This window comes from Hippocampus guttulatus, chromosome 19, assembly GCF_054856545.1.
Source record: "Hippocampus guttulatus isolate MCC_2025c chromosome 19, RoL_Hgut_1.0, whole genome shotgun sequence".
Classification (NCBI taxonomy): Eukaryota; Metazoa; Chordata; class Actinopteri; order Syngnathiformes; family Syngnathidae; genus Hippocampus; species Hippocampus guttulatus.
The window spans coordinates 5,869,083-5,887,634 of NC_141279.1; the positions used below are offsets into that span (position 1 = coordinate 5,869,083).

At 44.9% G+C, this 18,552-nt stretch overlaps 4 protein-coding genes across 9 annotated transcripts; 3 read left to right on the top strand and 1 right to left on the bottom strand.

The window, feature by feature from the left end:
- Positions 1–477: 477 nt before the first annotated feature.
- On the top strand, positions 478–6,765 carry csnk1e (casein kinase 1, epsilon). Its single transcript, XM_086099178.1, has 11 exons — positions 478–1,017; positions 2,657–2,745; positions 2,841–2,951; positions 3,105–3,253; positions 4,202–4,430; positions 4,579–4,749; positions 4,934–5,082; positions 5,188–5,386; positions 5,484–5,629; positions 5,719–5,775; positions 5,884–6,765. The coding sequence occupies exons 2-10, from the start codon at positions 2,670–2,672 to the stop codon at positions 5,749–5,751; spliced, it is 1,263 nt and encodes a 420-aa protein (XP_085955304.1). The 5' UTR covers positions 478–1,017; positions 2,657–2,669; the 3' UTR covers positions 5,752–5,775; positions 5,884–6,765.
- A 790-nt stretch (positions 6,766–7,555) lies between these two features.
- On the top strand, positions 7,556–14,129 carry tmem184ba (transmembrane protein 184ba). Of its 4 annotated transcripts, XM_086099231.1 has the most exons (11): positions 7,556–7,874; positions 7,956–8,005; positions 9,483–9,716; positions 10,233–10,398; positions 12,004–12,094; positions 12,213–12,380; positions 12,658–12,827; positions 12,913–13,107; positions 13,291–13,317; positions 13,507–13,751; positions 13,917–14,129. In XM_086099231.1, exons 3-10 carry the CDS (start codon positions 9,483–9,485, stop codon positions 13,734–13,736), a joined length of 1,281 nt encoding a protein of 426 aa, XP_085955357.1. In that variant the 5' UTR covers positions 7,556–7,874; positions 7,956–8,005; the 3' UTR covers positions 13,737–13,751; positions 13,917–14,129. The 4 variants fall into 4 exon arrangements, with proteins under 4 accessions (XP_085955357.1, XP_085955356.1, XP_085955360.1 ...); XM_086099230.1 differs by having other exon boundaries at positions 13,507–14,129; XM_086099233.1 differs by having other exon boundaries at positions 7,560–7,717; positions 13,507–14,129.
- A 214-nt stretch (positions 14,130–14,343) lies between these two features.
- On the bottom strand, positions 14,344–16,368 carry cntd1 (cyclin N-terminal domain containing 1). 2 transcript variants are annotated; one of them, XM_086099236.1, is made up of 7 exons: positions 16,110–16,368; positions 15,820–15,895; positions 15,366–15,528; positions 15,133–15,295; positions 14,806–14,950; positions 14,544–14,640; positions 14,344–14,467 (listed from the first exon to the last, which is right to left on the bottom strand). In XM_086099236.1, exons 1-7 carry the CDS (start codon positions 16,264–16,266, stop codon positions 14,360–14,362), a joined length of 909 nt encoding a protein of 302 aa, XP_085955362.1. In that variant the 5' UTR covers positions 16,267–16,368; the 3' UTR covers positions 14,344–14,359. The 2 variants fall into 2 exon arrangements, with proteins under 2 accessions (XP_085955362.1, XP_085955361.1); XM_086099235.1 differs by having other exon boundaries at positions 15,133–15,300; positions 15,362–15,528.
- Positions 16,369–16,601: 233 nt separating this feature from the next.
- On the top strand, positions 16,602–18,398 carry coa3a (cytochrome C oxidase assembly factor 3a). Of its 2 annotated transcripts, XR_015097531.1 has the most exons (3): positions 16,602–16,839; positions 17,451–17,610; positions 17,677–18,398. XR_015097531.1 is itself a non-coding variant. In XM_086099507.1 (2 exons), exons 1-2 carry the CDS (start codon positions 16,644–16,646, stop codon positions 17,546–17,548), a joined length of 294 nt encoding a protein of 97 aa, XP_085955633.1. In that variant the 5' UTR covers positions 16,602–16,643; the 3' UTR covers positions 17,549–18,398. The 2 variants fall into 2 exon arrangements, 1 of the variants encoding a protein (XP_085955633.1); XM_086099507.1 differs by having other exon boundaries at positions 17,451–18,398.
- The last annotated feature ends 154 nt before the right edge of the window (positions 18,399–18,552 follow it).

Below are 18,552 nucleotides of genomic sequence, written 5' to 3' on the forward strand. Positions count from 1 at the left end.
CATGCGAGCAGATTTTTTAAATTATTTTTTTTAATGGGAGGCTTGACTGGAGAAACTATCAAATTACCCTTCAGCCCTTTATGGAATTTACGCTTCCGGCTTAGACATTTTGGGCCCTTCACAGTCTGTTTACAGTCCAATACTTTGAGTGTTTATTTGTGGGGAGAGGGGGGTTAACAGTTCGTGTCATTTGTATAAGAGAGATAATAATTTTTTTGTTTGCACGTACAGGTTGAAAACCCGTCTCCTGTTTTTTACGATTGTTTAAAACTTGAAAATTGCAAAAACTGACAAAAATCCCCACCGTTTCATTTGCAACCAGAAGTGGTTAAAAATTAAAATCCAGTTGGTCAAATGTACTAACAGATCAAAACAATGAGTATTTATCTATTTATTACGAAAGAGAAATGTGGCTTTGCTTGGTACTGCTAACACTGATGTACGGTTAATTTACATTTTTATTATAGATTATTATTTTTTTTTTTTTTTTTTTCTTCTCGGTGTCCGTAGTAACCCAGGTGCGGTCGCCAGCACTACCAGTACTGTCCACCAGACGGTCCTGTTTGGCCCATTTTACCAACTCGGGTGACATTCTTCAGACCTACTAAGGACACACAAAATGTTCAAACCCACATCCCGACCTTTGTTTAGAGTGCTGCATTATGACTTCACGGCGTGTTCAGAACGTTATTTAGGCTCCAACAAAACATAGGTTTTGTTTGAGTCGAAGTGTACCTGGTGCTTCATTCATGCTCCAACGGATGACATCATAGGCAGTTGGCGTAAAGTGGGAGGGTGTGTGCGTGTGTGTGTCAGCAAGACGACGACGAGGAGGAGGAAAGTGGCGGCGGGAGGAGACACTCGTGTCTGTTCTGCGTTCTTTCCCTCCCGACACGGCAGCATCGTGACAGCGGGCGAATCTTCGGAGGAAGCCCCGGGTCTTGCGAGGATGAGCCGCAAATGTATGTCGCCGTCCAGGGCCCCCGAGTGAGACCGCAACGTCGACCCAGACGACCGGTGAGCTCATCAACGTTCTCTTTCTGGCAGGGTGTCAAGTCTTAAATACGTTTTTCTGGATCGTTTCCGGGGTTTTTTTTTTGTCAGCATAAATATGACATCCGACTGTCGTTGCGGCGTTCTTACTGGAACATCTTGTTAGCCAGTTGTGTAACTGGCTGTTAAGAAGAGGCTGAGCCAATGTGCAGCAGCAGTTTCTGTGCGTGTATTTTATGACTTCTGACTCCATGTCCAGTGCAGCAGTGACACTTAAAGCTTAAGTTTCCTTAGATGTTGACTAATGGGTCCTATGACATTGCTCACTTGCTGTACAGGAGGACTAACATCCATCCATCCATCCATCCATCCATTCATTTCCTTTACAGCAGAGGTCCCCAACGACCAGGTCATGGACCGGTACCGGGCCTCAGGCCCAGAGGGACTGAACAAAAAATGTTTTATTGATCACCAGAGTGTGAAAGAAATCTCGTTTGGAGAACCAGGTACATCCGGCCCATCGGGAAAAAGTAAGCTTACAAGATAGTAAACATAAGTTTAGAGCTTCTTAAAAAAAATGGAACAGGCCAAAAATGAGAAAGAAGAGACTACAATTTCCTCTGGAAAGAAAGCTGTATTTTCAAGATGATATTGGTTGTCACGTTCTTTGCCATAGCAAAAGGCAGTGAGTTGAGGAGCTTCAATAGTAATGCTTTGCCCTGAACCCATCATGCGTGATTTTGGAATCCTTAGCTGAGATTTGAACCCTGACCGTCAGAACTGTGAGGTCGACTATAAAATACTCCTTTCCAGGGAGTAACGTGACACATTCAAATCTCATCATCGCTGTTCTTCACGTTCCTCTTATGCAACTGATAATAGTCTCATGATGATGCACAGACTGGATCAACTCCCTTTGGTTGGGTTTCCTTTTCACTCGCTTGCTGCCCCTACATTGTTTGTAAAGGAGCCCCCCCCACCCCCCAGTCCTCTGGGGGGGGGCTCTTAGCATTGAATTTAAAGCTAGTGGCTTGTCCTCGTGCTCTATTGAGCATCAGTGTTGAATGACAGTGTGTCTGTTTCCTCATGTCAGCAGGTGCAGTGCATAAAAAGAAAGCATGTTGCCTTAAATGTTACCTACTGTCACAGAAAATTAGAAGACATTTCACACTTACTCTTGTGGTATTAACCCAGTTTATCATGTTATCACGTTACCAGGTGCATGAAACGGTTAATCTCCCCAAGGCCTTCCGAAAGAACTTCAAACTTTAAACCAATCAGATAAAAAATTTGTACTGTAAATGGAAATCAGGCAGTGTGTACCTTGTCGTACGTTAGAAGGTGCCCATCCAACCTTCGTCTTGTGCCTTCGCGGGAAGAACACGACTCATTCAAAATATCATCATTGCTTTTCTCCCTGTTATGCAACTACTGCTTGTGACGGTCCGGTGGGGATGCGAAGGAAGACGGGATGAGCTTCCTTTGAAAAGAGGATAAAAGTTTCCTTTTTATTGTGTCATTGCTGCTCTACTTTATTTGTAAAGCACCCTCGGGTGGGTGTTGGGTGGGGGGGGGGGGGGGCGCTCTTTTCATTGACTCTTAAGCTTGTGATGTGTCCTCATTCTGATTTCCAGTGGTGAATGATAGTGTGTGTGTGTTTCAGTGAGTTAGTCGCCATGGAGCTGAGAGTGGGAAACAAGTACCGCCTCGGGAGGAAAATCGGGAGCGGCTCCTTCGGAGACATTTACCTCGGTGATAGTTTCCCCTCCTTTACATTATTCTCAGTGCAAGATTTGTGATTTCGTTTTTTGTTGTTGTTGTTTTTAAATGCTGTCGCTCCTCATTAGGTTCCAACCTCACCACAGGAGAGGAAGTCGCCATCAAACTGGAATGCGTCAAGACCAAACATCCGCAGCTCCACATTGAGAGTAAATTCTACAAGATGATGCAGGGAGGAGGTGAGGCTGAATGAGGGGGGGGGGGGCATTCGTTGGCGCTGTATCGCGGCGGGTTGACACACGGTCGAATCGTCCATCATCTGCATTCGAAAGAAAGATCCTCGTTCAAATTTTTTTGTCATTGTGTTAAAAAAAAAAACTCCGTCCTTGCAGTGGGTATCCCGTCCATCAAGTGGTGCGGAGCCGAGGGCGATTACAACGTGATGGTGATGGAGCTGCTGGGCCCCAGTCTGGAGGACCTCTTCAACTTCTGTTCCCGCAAGTTCAGCCTAAAAACCGTCCTGCTGCTCGCCGATCAAATGGTGAGCTTGAAAAAAATAAATAAATCAAGTTTGATAAACGAATGACAAGTGTGAGTCATCAGGTAACTCCCAGAGTGTATTTCTCGATGCTCTAAGAATTTTCCATTAAGATGAAAGTCAATTTATCCCCCCCTGAATATCCAACTTTGATATGTGACGTAAGTAAAGTTTGAAGTTGGAGCTTGTGGCTGATGGGATACCCCTTCAGGCTTGCATAGAAATAAAAGAAAAGGGGGAAAAAAGAGAGAAAGGCTGAAGCTAATTTTAGCCTGGAACTAACTGGATCATTCAGACGAAAATGAATCGGGATTAATCCTCATCTCCGCCGAGAAGCCCGCTTCTGCTATTGGAACATGGCTCATCCAATCAGTACTCTCAACAATTCAAAAATAAGCTTAATCTTCTTGTGCGGTCATCTAGAGTTTGTGCTTTGTGTTATTTAACTTTTGTTCTGATGTATTTGACACAATGAAGAGTTGAATTGGCTCGCCACAGTGCTTGGCGTGTCTGCCTCACGGTTGAACCAAAACACGTTGGGCTCAATGAAGCCTCCAAATTTTCAAGAGTCACCTTCTTCAAATGACCTCTTTTTGTCTCCGCTGTCTCAATCCCAACGACGCCACTGCTTTATTCTTCTGAATTATGGCCTGTTTGAAATCGGTCTCTCGCCGCGTTCAGCAGCCGAGCAAATGGACGATTTATTACCTCCGTCAAGGGCGAAAAACAACGAGGCTGGAGAGGTGTTGTTTTGATCGCAGTTTGTTGTCTCGCCAAAGAGCAAACAAAGGCAAGATACATGTTGTGTCCTTTTTACTTTCTGCCATCGCTCGTTTTGAGGTCGGAGGGCATTCGAATATGTGCCGCAGCTTAACCACTCGTCCGGCGTGTTGTTTCTCCCACGGGCCTCCGTTTTTTTTTTTTTTTAAAGCCACATTTTGTCTGCACCAGATCAGCAGGATCGAATACATCCACCTGAAGAACTTCATTCACCGAGACGTGAAGCCCGACAATTTCCTGATGGGCCTCGGCAAGAAGGGCAACCTGGTCTACATCATCGACTTCGGCCTGGCCAAGAAATACCGCGACGCCCGAACGCACCAGCACATTCCCTACCGAGAGAACAAAAACCTCACCGGCACCGCCCGCTACGCCTCCATCAACACCCACCTGGGCATTGGTAAGACATCAGAACGCTAACCAACAAACTAGCTAACCGCTCAAGATGTATACGTGACACATTTGTGCGCTATTAATTTTGTGTTTTTGTATACTGCTGATTTTGTGGCGCTGTCGCATCATTGTCCGTCTTCTTTTCCCCCCCGCAGAGCAATCGAGGCGAGACGACCTGGAGTCGCTGGGCTACGTCCTTATGTACTTCAACTTGGGCTCGCTGCCTTGGCAGGGGCTCAAGGCCGCCACCAAGCGGCAGAAATATGAACGCATCAGCGAGAAGAAAATGTCCACTCCGATTGAGGTGCTGTGCAAGGGCTACCCCTGTGAGTGAACGCCTAAGAGGGATCGGGGAGGATTTGAACGAGCTCAGTGGCAGGATTGACTCTGCTTAAACCGTAAAGTTGCGGTAACAGTCAATCAAGCCGATGGGCTTCAAGGAGGCCTTTTTTTTCCTGCTTATTTTGTTGTGCTCCAAAGCATCTACCGATTCTCTCTTTGTCTCCCCAGCTGTGTTCTCCACCTACCTGAACCTGTGTCGCTCCCTGCGCTTTGACGACAAGCCGGACTACTCGTACCTGAGGCAGCTCTTCAGGAACCTTTTCCACCGACAGGGCTTCTCTTATGACTACGTCTTTGACTGGAGCATGCTCAAGTTTGTGAGTGTCACCGTTTCCTGACGACAAGTTGCTTCCGAGACGTCAACGATACGTCGCTGAAAAGAAAAAAAAAAAAAAAAGATTTTTAAGGTGCTGCTTTTTCAGGGGGCCGGCAGGACAGCGGAAGATGGAGATAAAGAACGTAAGGAGGAAAAAGATGAAGAGGACCGCGCGGGGGAAGCTCAAAGGCTCGGTGGGGGTCAAGCTTTGCCGTCTGGACCCAAACCTTCAGCGGCCAACCGAGTCAAGAACGAACCAGACGTCATTCAGTCGAAAGCGGTCACGCGCGGGGTCCAGCAGTTAGGTTAGGACAGTGGCGTGCGTCACTATGCTGGAGGGAAGACGTCCTATTTTTTTATTTTATATATTTTTTTAATGAATTAAAGGTGTTTGCATTTCAGGTAACCGCTCTCCTCAGGTGGGCCGAGCGGAACGGGTGGAGCGAGAGCGCAAAGTGGCCATGAGGTTGCATCGCGGCGCCCCCGCCAACGCGTCGGCCGCTGACCTCTCCACGCGCCTCGACCAATCGCGCATTACCGCATCGCAGGTACGATGAGACGTGGAAGCCTGACCGCGGATTTGCATTTACATACAGTAACCTCGATTATTATTAATCCCACCCGGCTCCGTGTTCAGGTCAGTGTGCCGTTTGAACATCTGGCAAAGTGAGTTCTTCCTGCTGGTCAGAGGCAGGTAAGAAGACACGTGACACACAAACGTCTGCGTCGGTGTCAACGGAGAAGATCCAAACGAAATTTCGTCTCAAATGGTACTTTTGATGTTTTCTCCGTCGTCATCCAGCGACTAGAGGGGAATCGACGACAGTATACCCCTCGCTTTTCTAAAGGATACATAAAAGCGGGAGTGAGTGCAGGAGCGGGATGAGGAGACGTCGCAGGCGCCTAAACGGGGAGGCCACTGGCGTCCGTGTGTGAGCTCTGGTGACCAGAAGAAGCCGAGGTAAAGCTTCAATGATGGAAACCAGTGGGCCAGGAAAAAAAAACAAACAACAAACGAACTTCAGTCATACTGGCCTTTGACTCTTGATACGGTGCAGTTTGGAGGGCGGGGCGAGTGACATTAACCAATTATCACGTCACATAGACTTCAACGTGCGAAAGACACACATGGTACAGTACATCCAATTGCACAAACTTTCAGGTTTCCGTGGTTTACAGCTGGAATAGACTACAATCTAAATGCTAATGTTAAGGAGTTAAATATGCTGCATATTGATGTCTTTCATATAAAAATCGAATCAGCCGGCATGGCAGTCAGACATGTATTGGTTGTGTCCTTAGATCTTTCTTAGAAATAGACTAAAATGTCGGTCTGTTATCATCATCGTCCATCACCAGGCTTTGCCTCTTGAGTCCAAAGTATGAAGGAATGAGGAATTACAATAATGTACACACACACACAAAAAAAAAAGAGCGGACATTTTCTCTCTTATGAGGTATTAAAAGTAGACAATGTGAAGAGGGAATGAGGAGCGAAGCTCACCGAATGAATGTTATGACAACTTCTTATTCCAATGTGTAATTCTTGCTGATGGGTGTACTGTGTTGTTTTTTTGTTTTCATGTTGTGTGATGCATACAGTTTGTTTTCTTTGGGCAAAATGTAAATGACAATTGCCAGAATGTACCAGAGGAACATGGTTATCCCTATAATGTCAAACAGAAATGAACATCTTTGTATGTTCATTTCTGTTTGACATTATAGGGATCAATCTGATGATGTCTTGTGCATTTCTTTACTGTGCTTTGATTTTGTTGCTCTGATATTTGTACATAATTTTAAGAATCATTAAAAAAATATGTACATGCTGACCTGTTGAATGTCACCCGAGTGTTTATTTTCAGATGACATTCACTCACTACATTAAAAACAAATAATAAAATAAATATAAATATAAAATAACACAACAGAACACACAGCATAAAACTTGCACAATAATGCCATCATAACAACTATTGTTACGTAACGCCTTGTTGTTTGAAGCAGTTATAGATGAATCAAACGCGTCTTTCGACAGTGGATTAGTGATGTCATGATCACCGTGTGCATGACGTCACAAACAGCTCTTTTTTTTCAAAAACATTTTATTGAAATTTTGCTTTGACCATGCATTAAATTTTGCAGGCAGTAATAGCATCGAATTATATGAACATCAACGTTTTAGGAAAGCAACCCCCACAAAAAAAAGAAAGCAGTACTGTAGGTCTATTCGCACATTTAGCAGGTTAATTAGTGATAACTCACCAAAGTATTCCAGCGTACAAATACTTGTATTATAATTATTCGTTTTTTTCAAAGTGTTTATGTACAAATTAAATATTTGAAAATTTAAAATAAAATAAAATAAAGCTTTAGACTCGTATGTACAACTATTTCCGTGTTATTAAATCAGCCGGGCCGTGATTGGCTGTGTCGTCTGGATCTGGCTGAGTGGGCGGGGACTGTATGATTACCCCGGTCGACCCAAAGTCTTGAGGGAGAAGGGTAGGACCACAGGCGAATGAGAACTTAACCGTCTCGCCTTTTGGAGGACTTGACGGACAAACGCTGGTGTTAAAGTGGGGTGCGCACGAATGGTTACGTTCAAGCTGCGAAGCATGAAGGGGAAAGATTAGGTGAGCAAAAGTCGAAGGTTAACGGATCGGCGAGCGCTCAACATGAATGTCCGGGGGCGCGACGGTTCGGCTCTGAGCTGGAATTAAGGCCGTTTACGGGCTATTTCGGGGTCGACAGTTAAACTTGTCCCGCGAGGCATTGGATTGTTTTCATTTGGTGAGTTCAGACTTAAAGCGCATGTGCACAATCAAATCACGCACGTGAGTACGAATAAAAACTCTCGTTTCTCAATTCCAGGTTTTCAAGTTCCACGTAGGCTTTGTTTTCACGAGGAATCACTAGCAAAGGTGAGACTCTGTTGTGTTTTTTTTGTCGTTTAGTCGCACATTTTAAAAACATGGTGTTTTTGGAATCAGCTGGTCACCCCACGCATTTATTTTCATTATGTTGATAAACAGCCCCCACCCTCCGCCCCCCACTCCATATGTCCCATTCCATCTGTTGCAAACTGAGCCCTGGCCTTATGACACACACAGATTATTATTCCTGCGCGTGCGTGATTTATTTGCCTTTTTTAAATTTCAACACGCAGATGTCCCAAGCCCCTCAGTCATCCATGTATGTGTGTGTGACTGACTGCTGATGCCTCCACTTCTCTTTTATGTGTACATCTGCTGATCGCTGGCAAACCAGCACAAATGACCCCGTCATGCACACACAGGCAGAGAAACCATGGAGAGAAACCCCTCAATCCCCCAGAGAGAGGCAAAAGAGTAACGCCATCTATTTTATTAAGATGCCCAATTTTATTACGTAGGCTCGTGTTGTGTCCAGATGTTGTTGTTGTTGTGTCAGTTAGACTTGTGATCCATTGCCGCATGACTCTGGGAGAAATTGTTTTGTTTGCTTTATCAACCTGTAATCTGATTACCTCGCCTGGATTTCACACATTGCAGGTCCGAGTACCCACATTTCATTTTAATGCTTTCATAGTTCTGTTTATTTGACTTTCTACGAACAGGACGGCATTGCTAATCAATTGTCCGACATTGGGTCTTTTCAAAACAAGAATAATACTCATGTGGAGATGTAATCATATTTTCTCACAAAACAGGGAATGCTTTTGATCCGTAAGGCCCGAAAGTAAAGTACATGCATAGCTGATGGAACATTATTGTATGCGAAGTAATACAACAACAACTTTCAATGGTTTTTTGGGCTGTGGCGTCTGCTGTTGAGTTGTAAAACAATGATGTCGGTTTATTAGAAATCCATTAAAAAAAAAAAAGGTCAACTTTGACGACTGTCCCCTTTCCAATCAAGTTTGACAAGAAAATACCAGTTTTTTTTGTGGGACAATGATGTCATAGATTGCGACCAGACAAGTCATATCATGCTTTATGGTGTCATGGATGAAAGGCTGAACAATATTGGAGTGTGCATTGATGTTGCTTGTCCTACTGCCTTTTGACACGCTGAACTACCTCAAGCGACCAAGTGAGAACCACAATGACAGTAACTGAGGTATGTGATTCGGTCAGGATTGATGGAATAAAAAAAAAGGGGGGGGGGTTTCTGCAATGGGACACAGGTGCCATTGTCCGTGTGAGTCACACATTCTTGTCCACATGACGCCCATATTGACTTGCGATCCTTCTGTACGGATCCCTGTGTTTTTTTGTTTTTGGTCTAGGATTACACATTACACAAATGATCAATGATCAATCTTGAAACCAGGTTGATGATTAATGGCGGAAAAGTTATGTCACTCTTGATCAATAGTCGTTAAATTGATTAACTTTTTTTTTTTTTTTTAATCCGCAGATGCAGAGGCTGCGGAGACGAGACGTGCCCCTCTCGGAGAGGCTGGGGGCAGGCTCCCCATTGGCTGAAGCGCCAGGCTCACTGGCGACGCCGGCCCCAGGAGGGCCCAACATCTCCTGGCTCCGCGATGCCCCTTTGTTAAGCCAGGACCAGCCCACGTTCCTCATGACCCCCACGGCCCAGGCCGTGACGGGATTTTTCGTCTGGACCGCCCTCATCCTCACCTGTCACCAGGTAAGCAAGCGCCTCTTCAAGGCAAACTCTCGAGCGGTGATCCCCGATGGCTGTTAGCATGCCGCAAGAAATCATGCGCATGATCTCACTTTTAGGTGGGCTAAATAAATCAATTTGCACCTTGATTAATTTCTATGTAAAGTTTTGGCACGAAAAGTCGACTGTCGGGGGGGGGCCTCCCTGCCCCCATGACTGCGGCACTCGTCCTGTAAAAGGTAAACACACATCTGCACGGGCCCAGCGACGAGCACGGGTTGCTCGGCAACATCCCTCAGCAGGTGTATGTGATACGGAGCATGAACACACACACACACACACACACACACACACACACACACGCATACACTGAGACTCGAGCTGTCTGTTTAAAAAAAAAAAAGACACTCCAATATGGATCTAAATTGTAGCCACCGTCTCCAATTATCAATGACGACTGTCATGGGCGTAGTATGACACAATCAAATATTTACTCTCTCCAACAGTCTTTTTTTTTTGTAATTGTTTTGTTTTTTTCAGATCTACATGCACCTGCGTTTTTATAGCTCCCCCCGGGAGCAGCGACACATTGTCCGGATCCTCTTCATCGTCCCCATCTACGCCATCGATTCTTGGCTCAGCCTTCTCTTCTTCACCAACGACCAGTACTACGTGTACTTCGACACCGTCAGGGACTGCTATGAAGGTAAGAGCAAACTTGGCCCAGGATGCAAAGTTGCCCCGCAAAAAGTTGCCGCCGAAGCACCGATGGAGCGATTGCAGCGATGAACCCGTCCGTTCACCCACCCTGTAACCCGATAACACAAAAGCTGTCCACTGTAGGAACCGCTGTCCCTGAAAGGGTTGAAATCCTTTGTAGCCCGGCGTGGGCGACTTTTCCAGTTGAGTTGAAACATGCTGCTATCAAATCTGGAGAGGAACAATATGTCCATCCATTGCTAATTGATTAGTTCGGCCACAAAGAGCTTTTTATCTCACAAAGAGCCCCATTCAGTTCCCCCGTTGGAAAACTGAGATGAATGTTGTGTGGCGCAATCCCAACATGTGGAAAATTGAGCATTTTTGGGGCCAGGAAGTGTCAAGTGTTTCGCTTTTTATTTGGATTGTTGTGTTTTTGAAGGCACACACAATAAGCAACCATTAGTCTTTCAGTTGTGCTAGACAAGTCGGGTTTTGATGGCAAGTATCAGCATTTGAAACATGATGGCCATTCTGACCCCCTGACGTTTTCGGGGGTAATTATTATTTTTTTTTGTGAGGTGCGTCAACTTGTCCAACTTCCAACATGTTCGTATTTCTTTCTTTCATTTAACACGCTTCGTTTCACTTTCTAATCCCGATCGTTGCCTCAAAATCTATGCTGACGTCAAATCCAAAGAGCTTTTAAAATCACCGACAAGTTTGGTGTGACCTCGTGAACAAAAACGCAACGTTTATTTATTTTATTTTATTTTTGCTATCCGCCCTGACTATATTTCTTTTCATTTGCGATACAGTGTAGCACCAGAGATTTGTATTTGCTTATCTCTCTGTTGCAATAGTGACACTGGCAAAGTTGGTCGCGACTGTGAGCATGTGAATTCTACTGCCCGACTTGACAGTTAGGATGGAAGCACTGTCGTCCATTTAAAATCCAAAGTAGAGCCCCAACAGACAAGTGTCTTGACAGTTTACCCACCCTCATATTTTCTCTCCTTGTCCCAATATTTGTGTTTGCGTCATTCTTTTGAAAATACCGAGTTACCGAGCCCTGACCCGGTGCTCCCCTGAGTAAGGACGACTGGCCTGTTGCATGGCAACGACTCTCCGAAAAGGTTCTCAGCTACTGGATAAGCTGCCACAAGATAATGAGTCCACCCCCACCCACCCTCAACCCAACTTGCTCGCAAAGTTCTCATTGTATGCCCGCCTACTGTATCGCCGTGGCAACCGGCTTGGCGGACAAGGCATCCGCGGGGAGATGTGAAAACATGGGTAAACAACTAAGCCAGAGCGACGCAAAACAGATCAGTCGGTCATCGCTAGGGTAGTTTTTTTTTTTTTCTTCAAAGGCAAACTAACGGCGGGAGAAGCGAATAACTCAAAAGAGATGATGTAACAACAAAATGCTGGCAGGAGCGCTGCAGCGGAAGGCGCACCCCCAATAAATGCCACATTTTCACACTTTGGCATGCGACCGCTTACACAATCATCAGCTCGACAGGATTGTACAGCGCACAAAAAGAGGGAAGATCCTTGCGGCTGCGTAGGAAGTATAAATAACAAAATGTCTTTTTTATTTTGTACCAAGCATTTGTGATCTACAACTTCCTGAGTTTGTGTTACGAATACCTCGGAGGAGAGAGCGCCATCATGGCAGAGATCCGAGGGAAACCCATCGAGTAAGTCTCGCCCGTTTCTTGACAATCATTTATTTAACCCTGTCACGGACAAAACCTTTTTTTTTTTTCATTTGAAGCGATTGTGAAGGTTTGTTTCCGATTTGTCCCGCGCTGTCAGGTCCAGCTGCATGTTCGGCACGTGCTGCTTGAAGGGAAAGGCCTACTCCATCGGCTTCCTGCGCTTCTGCAAGCAGGCCACGTTGCAGTTCTGCGTAGTCAAGCCGCTCATGGCCACCATTACCGTCATCCTGCAGGCGTACGGGAAATACAAAGACGGAGACTTCAAGTAAGTGAAGGGCTGACGTTTGGGGGCGTGGTGAATAGAATGTTTTATTTTATTATATTTTTTTGGGATGCACGTTTTACTGCTAAAATGCAATTGGCCCGGAGTCGGTTGTCATAAAGTGCGGAACGTCTGGCACTTTTACAAATTGATTGCAGCTATTTGTATACAAGTGATTAAAAAAAAAAAAGTTCCGTAATATGCTCAAGCGACAGTAACATGACCCTGAAAATGACAGCCCGAAAGACGTTTTTCCTACGTTTCGCCGTCGATTCCACAGCGCCGCCAGCGGTTACATCTACGTCACCATCATCTGCAATATCTCAGTCAGCCTGTCGCTGTACGCCCTCTTCCTCTTTTACTTTGCCACCCGCGACCTGCTCAGACCTTACGGGCCCATGCTCAAGTTCGTCATGGTCAAGTTGGTCATCTTCCTCTCCTTCTGGCAAGGTGTGCGCAACTCTGGCCCCAAAATCTAGAAGACATTCTTGAAACGTGTCATTGAAGGAGAAACTTGCTTTGATTTTCGCACCAGGTGTGTTTCTGGCCATCATGGAGAAGTGCGGCGCCATCCCCCAGATCAACTCGGTGGAGGTGTCGGTCGGCGAGGGCACCGTCGCCGCCGGTTACCAGAACTTCATCATTTGCATCGAGATGTTTTTTGCCGCGCTGGTCCTGCGCTTCGCTTTCACGTACAAAGTCTACATGGACAAAAGTATCAGCGCACAAGGTGAGGTGGCGGACGTCAAATGTGGCAGTATTCCCGCGCCTCACTTTTCAAATTCTTTTTCGAGCTACTTTTTATGACTTTTGCCTTTCTCCTCCTTATTGTTGTCCCACCCGAGTGTTGTTCTTCTCTGGTGTTCTTACACGAACCTTCATTTTCCTCTTTCTTCTCCGCCGCGTTTTGAAGGACCCCTTCCAACCAGTGGAGAGTTTGGTAGGTTACACACTGACTGTTTCTGCTCTTCAAGATGCTCTATTTAACCCTTTCACCCCCCCCCCCCCCCCCGTAACCTAATAACATGATAAGCTGTCTTAACTGTAGTCACCCCTGACCCAAAAGGGTTAAAACTGCGTTGTCCATCCAACTGTCACTCTGAATTTGGACTTTTGTCTGCTTGCGCAGGCAGCTGCGCCCCGATGAAGAGCATCTCCAGCAGCCTGAAGGAGACGATGAACCCGGGCGACATGGTCCAGGACGCCATTCACAACTTCTCGCCGGCCTACCAACAGTACACCCAGCAGTCCACACTGGAGCAGGGCGTCGCGCCGCCCGTCTCGCGCTCCATCGGCGGCGTCAACGGCCACGGGGACACCGAGAAAACCCTCCTGCTGAGCTCGGACGATGAATTCTAGACACGCGCCCGAAACGTACGTCATCCTCGCCGACGTCGCTCCTCGTGCGTGAGAATGCTTTAGTGTTCTTTTGCTATTTCATGAGAGCGTGAATGCAAGTGTAAACAAAGCACATTTGGCGTGGGCGCGATAAGCTAGTCTGCTTGATTAGTAAGCGGTCTGTTCTGCCTTTGTTTCCAGATGGGTCGTTTTTACTCAAAAGTTGGCTGACTGATAGAATTCTCTTTATTTTTATTTTTTTAATAGCACAAGTCAAATGTGTCTTGCCTGTATTTTATCCTGATGATGTTTTGACTTGGTGCTTTTTGGACATATTTGCTACATGTCATGACAACCTGAAAAAGGACTTTAAAATGTTTTATTCAGTTTGCAATAAATTGTGGAAAAAAACAACTTTCAGCTGCATGAGTCGGTCAACTTAGTCCTACCACTACCTACTTTTCAAGATCCCCCAAACAAACTTCGAATTGACATGAAAGTGTACAAACAAGTGCTAGGCCTAGTATGCCAAAGGATGAGCAACATCATGTATTTTATGAACTTTCAACGAACTGTAAATGGTTCTTGCGAAGAAAAAAAACAACAGCGCAAATAAACATGAGCACAAGAAATCATTTGATTCATCACTGGCCATCTCTGGCCGTCCCAACGATGAGCGTGAGCGTGACACGGGTGAAATCTCCGATGCTGGTGGTGGAGATTCCCGTGATGTGGCTCAATTCTTGCACCACCTGCACCGCAAAATCCCAACAATGAGCGACAACAGCGGCGCTCTTAACGCCGACTGAGGATTTCGAACAGCTTCACCTGCTCCCAGTCTCTGATGTGGAGGATGAAGGCGGCGGTGGCGATGACGCCCACGCCCAGCAGCATGCAATCTTCTGTCACCGGCACAAACTTCTCTCTGGGAGGGTGTCGTGCAGTATCACGAGAACATTATTTTGAAGGCTTTCATTGATTTTCACAAATGTCTTTTCCCACATTGTTTTCTGTCAGTATTGCTCAGATGAGAACACAAGCATGTTCTGGCCAGTCTTAAGAGAGTTCTAGAAGCGGTGCTGTACAGTACCTCTGCTCCGCGGTAGGTTTGCGGGTTTGCGTGGTGATGGTCAGCAGGGTGTCGTAAAGAGTGTCTTGCTGCAAACTGACAAACTGGAGCACGTGGCGGCACATCTGGTGCAGGCGTTCCACGGGGGCGCTCGGCTCGTTGTGGCCTGGGGATGTGGGATGCTTCCGTGGTTATGTTAGTTGCACTCACAACATAGGTGCTGCTATACAGAATCACATTAGGTGTTGCCATATAAGTAACGTTTGCAACAAGACAAGTGACAAATTATTTTCAAAAGTGATTTTAATTCCTGAGATTTTCTTTTACGGCCAAACTGCCCAGCCCTACCCAGCACCTCCAGAAGTATTTCCACATAGGTGAGAGGGTTGGGCGGGTCCAGTTGAAATTGGAGCCCCTTCAGCACCATCAGCTCCGATTCCAGAATGGCCTGTTTGGAGAAGTCGAAACCGATCGAGTGCAGAAAGCGGACGGCCTTGTTGATGTCGACGATCTGGAAGGGGGGGGGGGTTAAGACATGTTTTGAAGGTGTGACTGAGGATGTAAATAGTTTCCTGCCTTACGTGGCTGTGCAGTGACAACTTGCTGGCTAGCTGCACACAGGAAAACACGATCAAGGCGAAGCTCCCCCGGATCTGCTCGAACACAGCGTCCTCATGGGCCTTCACTTCGGCCGCGCTCAAACCTCCGGGTGTCAGCAAATGTGCAATGTGCTTGACCATGAACCTGAGAAGCCCAAACAAAACGTTTTAATCCCAGCAACAATTTGGCAGAAACTGTTAATTGTCTTCACATCTGCATCAATTCAGGGGGAAAAAAATGCTTTCATTTGGTTGGTCAGCCTTGAAAAAAAGAATCTCATATTAAACCACACTTGCAATATTTGAGGTGGGGAAAAAAATTCACCATTACATTAGCTTTTTTTAAAATAAATTATCAGTACACCTACTGAAGTGCAACTTCGGAGTACTTTTGGCTCTTTTTAATCTCAAGCAAAAACGACCACCCTTTCGTTACCTTTGAAGTAATTCGACGGCGTGGTAAGTAATAGCCAGGTCAAGTCGGAGCTCTTGACACATCAGCAAAGTGTATTCTGCAGAAACATGAGTGTCAGCAAAGGGAGCTGATATATAACAGGGAAATATTATTTACAGTACACGCGGTTGTGATGTCCTTTGGAGATGTGTCTAATTGTTCTCAATATACGTTATCTTATTGATTCTTAGCATGCTACTTTTCTTTCTATTTGCTTTGCCATTGAATCTTTTTAGCTGTTTGGAAAAATGTGGACGTGCTGTGCTTTTTACCAAATAATCTTTTATCCTTGAAGTCTCCGTCGCAGGTGGACAAACTGCGGAGGTTATCTTTATTTCTCTCATTGAGATTGGTGAGAAAGTCCGTCAGCATCTCCACTGAGGCCTGTCGGAACCTTAACCTTTGAGGACTCGCTAGATTCGTTGCCATTTGTGACGCCGTCTATTGCCTTTTGTCGGACACTTCCTATTTAAAATGTCGTTGCCACTCAATTAATGTAGTTTAGTTTCAATTGGTCGTGATTATATTGCCTATATCGTATTTCCACAAGATAGCGCTGTTGCCTAGCAGTTTGTGCCGTGTGCATTTCGAAGCCGCTGGGTGCATTTGGTGGGAATTAGTTCATTCAGGGGATTTGTTTCTCGCCGGACTTGTTTAACAGCTGCATCACAGCGACTAGATCTGAAAATAACCATGATGTGCTCCTTCGCATCACTGTGCGTTGGGTCGTCCACCGTTTCGATGCTTTGCAAATCTGCACCTACAAACTTGCGAAACAAGCAGGTTAACAAACTAGCCGGACAAACATGGCAGACAAGACACCGAAGCGATCTGACGCCCCGTTTGCGACCAGGATAGATCCGAGTAAAGAGGAACTGTCCCGGGAGCAGTTGCACTTCATCAAGCAGGTGGAGCTGGAGCAGTGGAGGAAGAAGACGCAGAAGATGCGTGCTCGTAACGTGCTGACTGGGGTCGCCATTGGGGCGCTAGTACTGGGCATCTGTATCCTTTTGCTAATGCTAAATGCTAACGTCAACACAAGGTGAACTCATGGCTAACAAAATTTCGACTTCGATGATATGTTTTTTACCTTTTTATGTTTTTAAGTTTGAAAACACCTTGAATTGGCATGTTTGCAATACTGATTATTAAAATATAAATACATCCATTGAATTAATAGGCAATGCTGTTTTGTCCAATCTAGTCATTTGTTGCATTAATAACCGTTCGTTCATTGAAATGTCGTTTTTTAAATTGATTCATCTAATTGTTTTGATTTATTTGAACTGAAATATTCAAAATGTCTTTCACAGTTTAACCATTTTAGTGCAAGAATGAATAGATATATCTTGCGGAAATTGTATACATTTAAAAATGTGTTGGCAATTTATTTTCAAGTTATTATAAACATGAGAATATATGTTTTTATTTGTAAATTGAGCAATATTTTCTATGCACAGAAGTGTTATTTAATTCAGCACGTGCATTTGATGTAATTATTTGTTACAATTTGCAGTGTTTATATCCAGATTTTGTTTTTGTTTTGTATGTTTTTTCATATCCTTTATTTATTTTTAACATTACCTCCCTTAATTGCTGGCTCCCATATATAGACGGCTACACGTTTTACTCTGTCTCCCAAGAGCGCATCATGGATGAGATGGACGAGGAGGCCAAGCGTGCCCGGGCGCCAAGGACAGGTTCCAACTGAAGGTTCTAAAGTCCAGATCCTCCGTGGATACCTCAACCGGCCTTTCTTTGTTCATCTCAAAGGTAGCCCTGGACTCCTATCGCTGGCAGGGACTTTCCAGAAGAAGTAATTCCTGTCTTTTTTTGCAGCTACTTTGTGCAAGGTATTAAGTGACCTTCGGAGAGGACAATGCAAAATGACAGCACTTAAAACAACACAAAATGGTTGTACGCAACTGTATTTCTGTTGGTAAAGTGATGTATAGAATAAACCTGATTAATTTTGTTTAGCAAAAAACACACTGGGTATTTTTTAATTGGCTTTTATTGAGCTGGGAAATCCACTTCAGTGAACATCCAATGTAGGAGGAGAAATATAAAATTAGATCCTAAAGTATGAGAGGAGGAAAAAGGCACAGATGGCAGCAGCATTTATTTTGCATTGCACATTGTTTATTTTCCAAATATTTTGAATATATTACTTGATATTTCTCAATGTCCAGTGTGAATATTTAAAAGGCACATTGACAGCTTGGACATTCTCCCTTGTTTTGTTATTTTCATAAATGAACACAATTTGACCGACAAGGTGTGCTTAAATGAAAATGCTAAAGTGCATGAGGTGCTTGATTGATCTACCCTAAAAAACTAGAATGTACTGTATATTTATATATAACAGGGTTTTTTTTCATGAGTAATTGTGTAAACAGTCTATAGATGAAGTCTACTGTATGCACACACATATGATATATTTACAATTTAAAAAGCCAGTAGTAGTAGTACTACATATTGGATATTATTTGTATTTGCATCTTTTACTGGCTCGATTACCTCCGCCAAGGAGAGAGAAAATTAAAGTCACGTAAAAATAACATTTGTCTGCACACATTTTTCATGTCCCTTCATTTCATAATGATCTGCAATTGTTTTGAGCGTATGGTCATAGAAGGCGTGGGCACGGTTGGTGACTGGTTAGCACGTCCGCCTCACAGTGCAGAAGTTCGATTCTGGCTCCAGGTTTTCCTG

Bases quoted from the DNA above. Each gene is read 5' to 3' on its own strand.
- csnk1e (XM_086099178.1), top strand. From the start codon at position 2,670: ATGGAGCTGAGAGTGGGAAACAAGTACCGCCTCGGGAGGAAAATCGGG. The intron at 2,952-3,104 runs GTGAGGCTGAAT...CCGTCCTTGCAG, and splicing joins CAAGATGATGCAGGGAGGAG to TGGGTATCCCGTCCATCAAG. The intron at 3,254-4,201 runs GTGAGCTTGAAA...TGTCTGCACCAG, and splicing joins TGCTGCTCGCCGATCAAATG to ATCAGCAGGATCGAATACAT.
- tmem184ba (XM_086099230.1), top strand. From the start codon at position 9,483: ATGCAGAGGCTGCGGAGACGAGACGTGCCCCTCTCGGAGAGGCTGGGG. The intron at 10,399-12,003 runs GTAAGAGCAAAC...TTTTGTACCAAG, and splicing joins CGTCAGGGACTGCTATGAAG to CATTTGTGATCTACAACTTC. The intron at 13,108-13,290 runs GTGAGGTGGCGG...CGCGTTTTGAAG, and splicing joins CAAAAGTATCAGCGCACAAG to GACCCCTTCCAACCAGTGGA.
- cntd1 (XM_086099235.1), bottom strand. From the start codon at position 16,266: ATGGCAACGAATCTAGCGAGTCCTCAAAGGTTAAGGTTCCGACAGGCC. The intron at 14,641-14,805 runs GTACTGTACAGC...ACACCCTCCCAG, and splicing joins AAACCTACCGCGGAGCAGAG to AGAGAAGTTTGTGCCGGTGA. The intron at 14,468-14,543 runs GTGAAGCTGTTC...TTTGCGGTGCAG, and splicing joins ACATCAGAGACTGGGAGCAG to GTGGTGCAAGAATTGAGCCA.
- coa3a (XM_086099507.1), top strand. From the start codon at position 16,644: ATGGCAGACAAGACACCGAAGCGATCTGACGCCCCGTTTGCGACCAGG. The intron at 16,840-17,450 runs GTATCCTTTTGC...TCCCATATATAG, and splicing joins GGCGCTAGTACTGGGCATCT to ACGGCTACACGTTTTACTCT.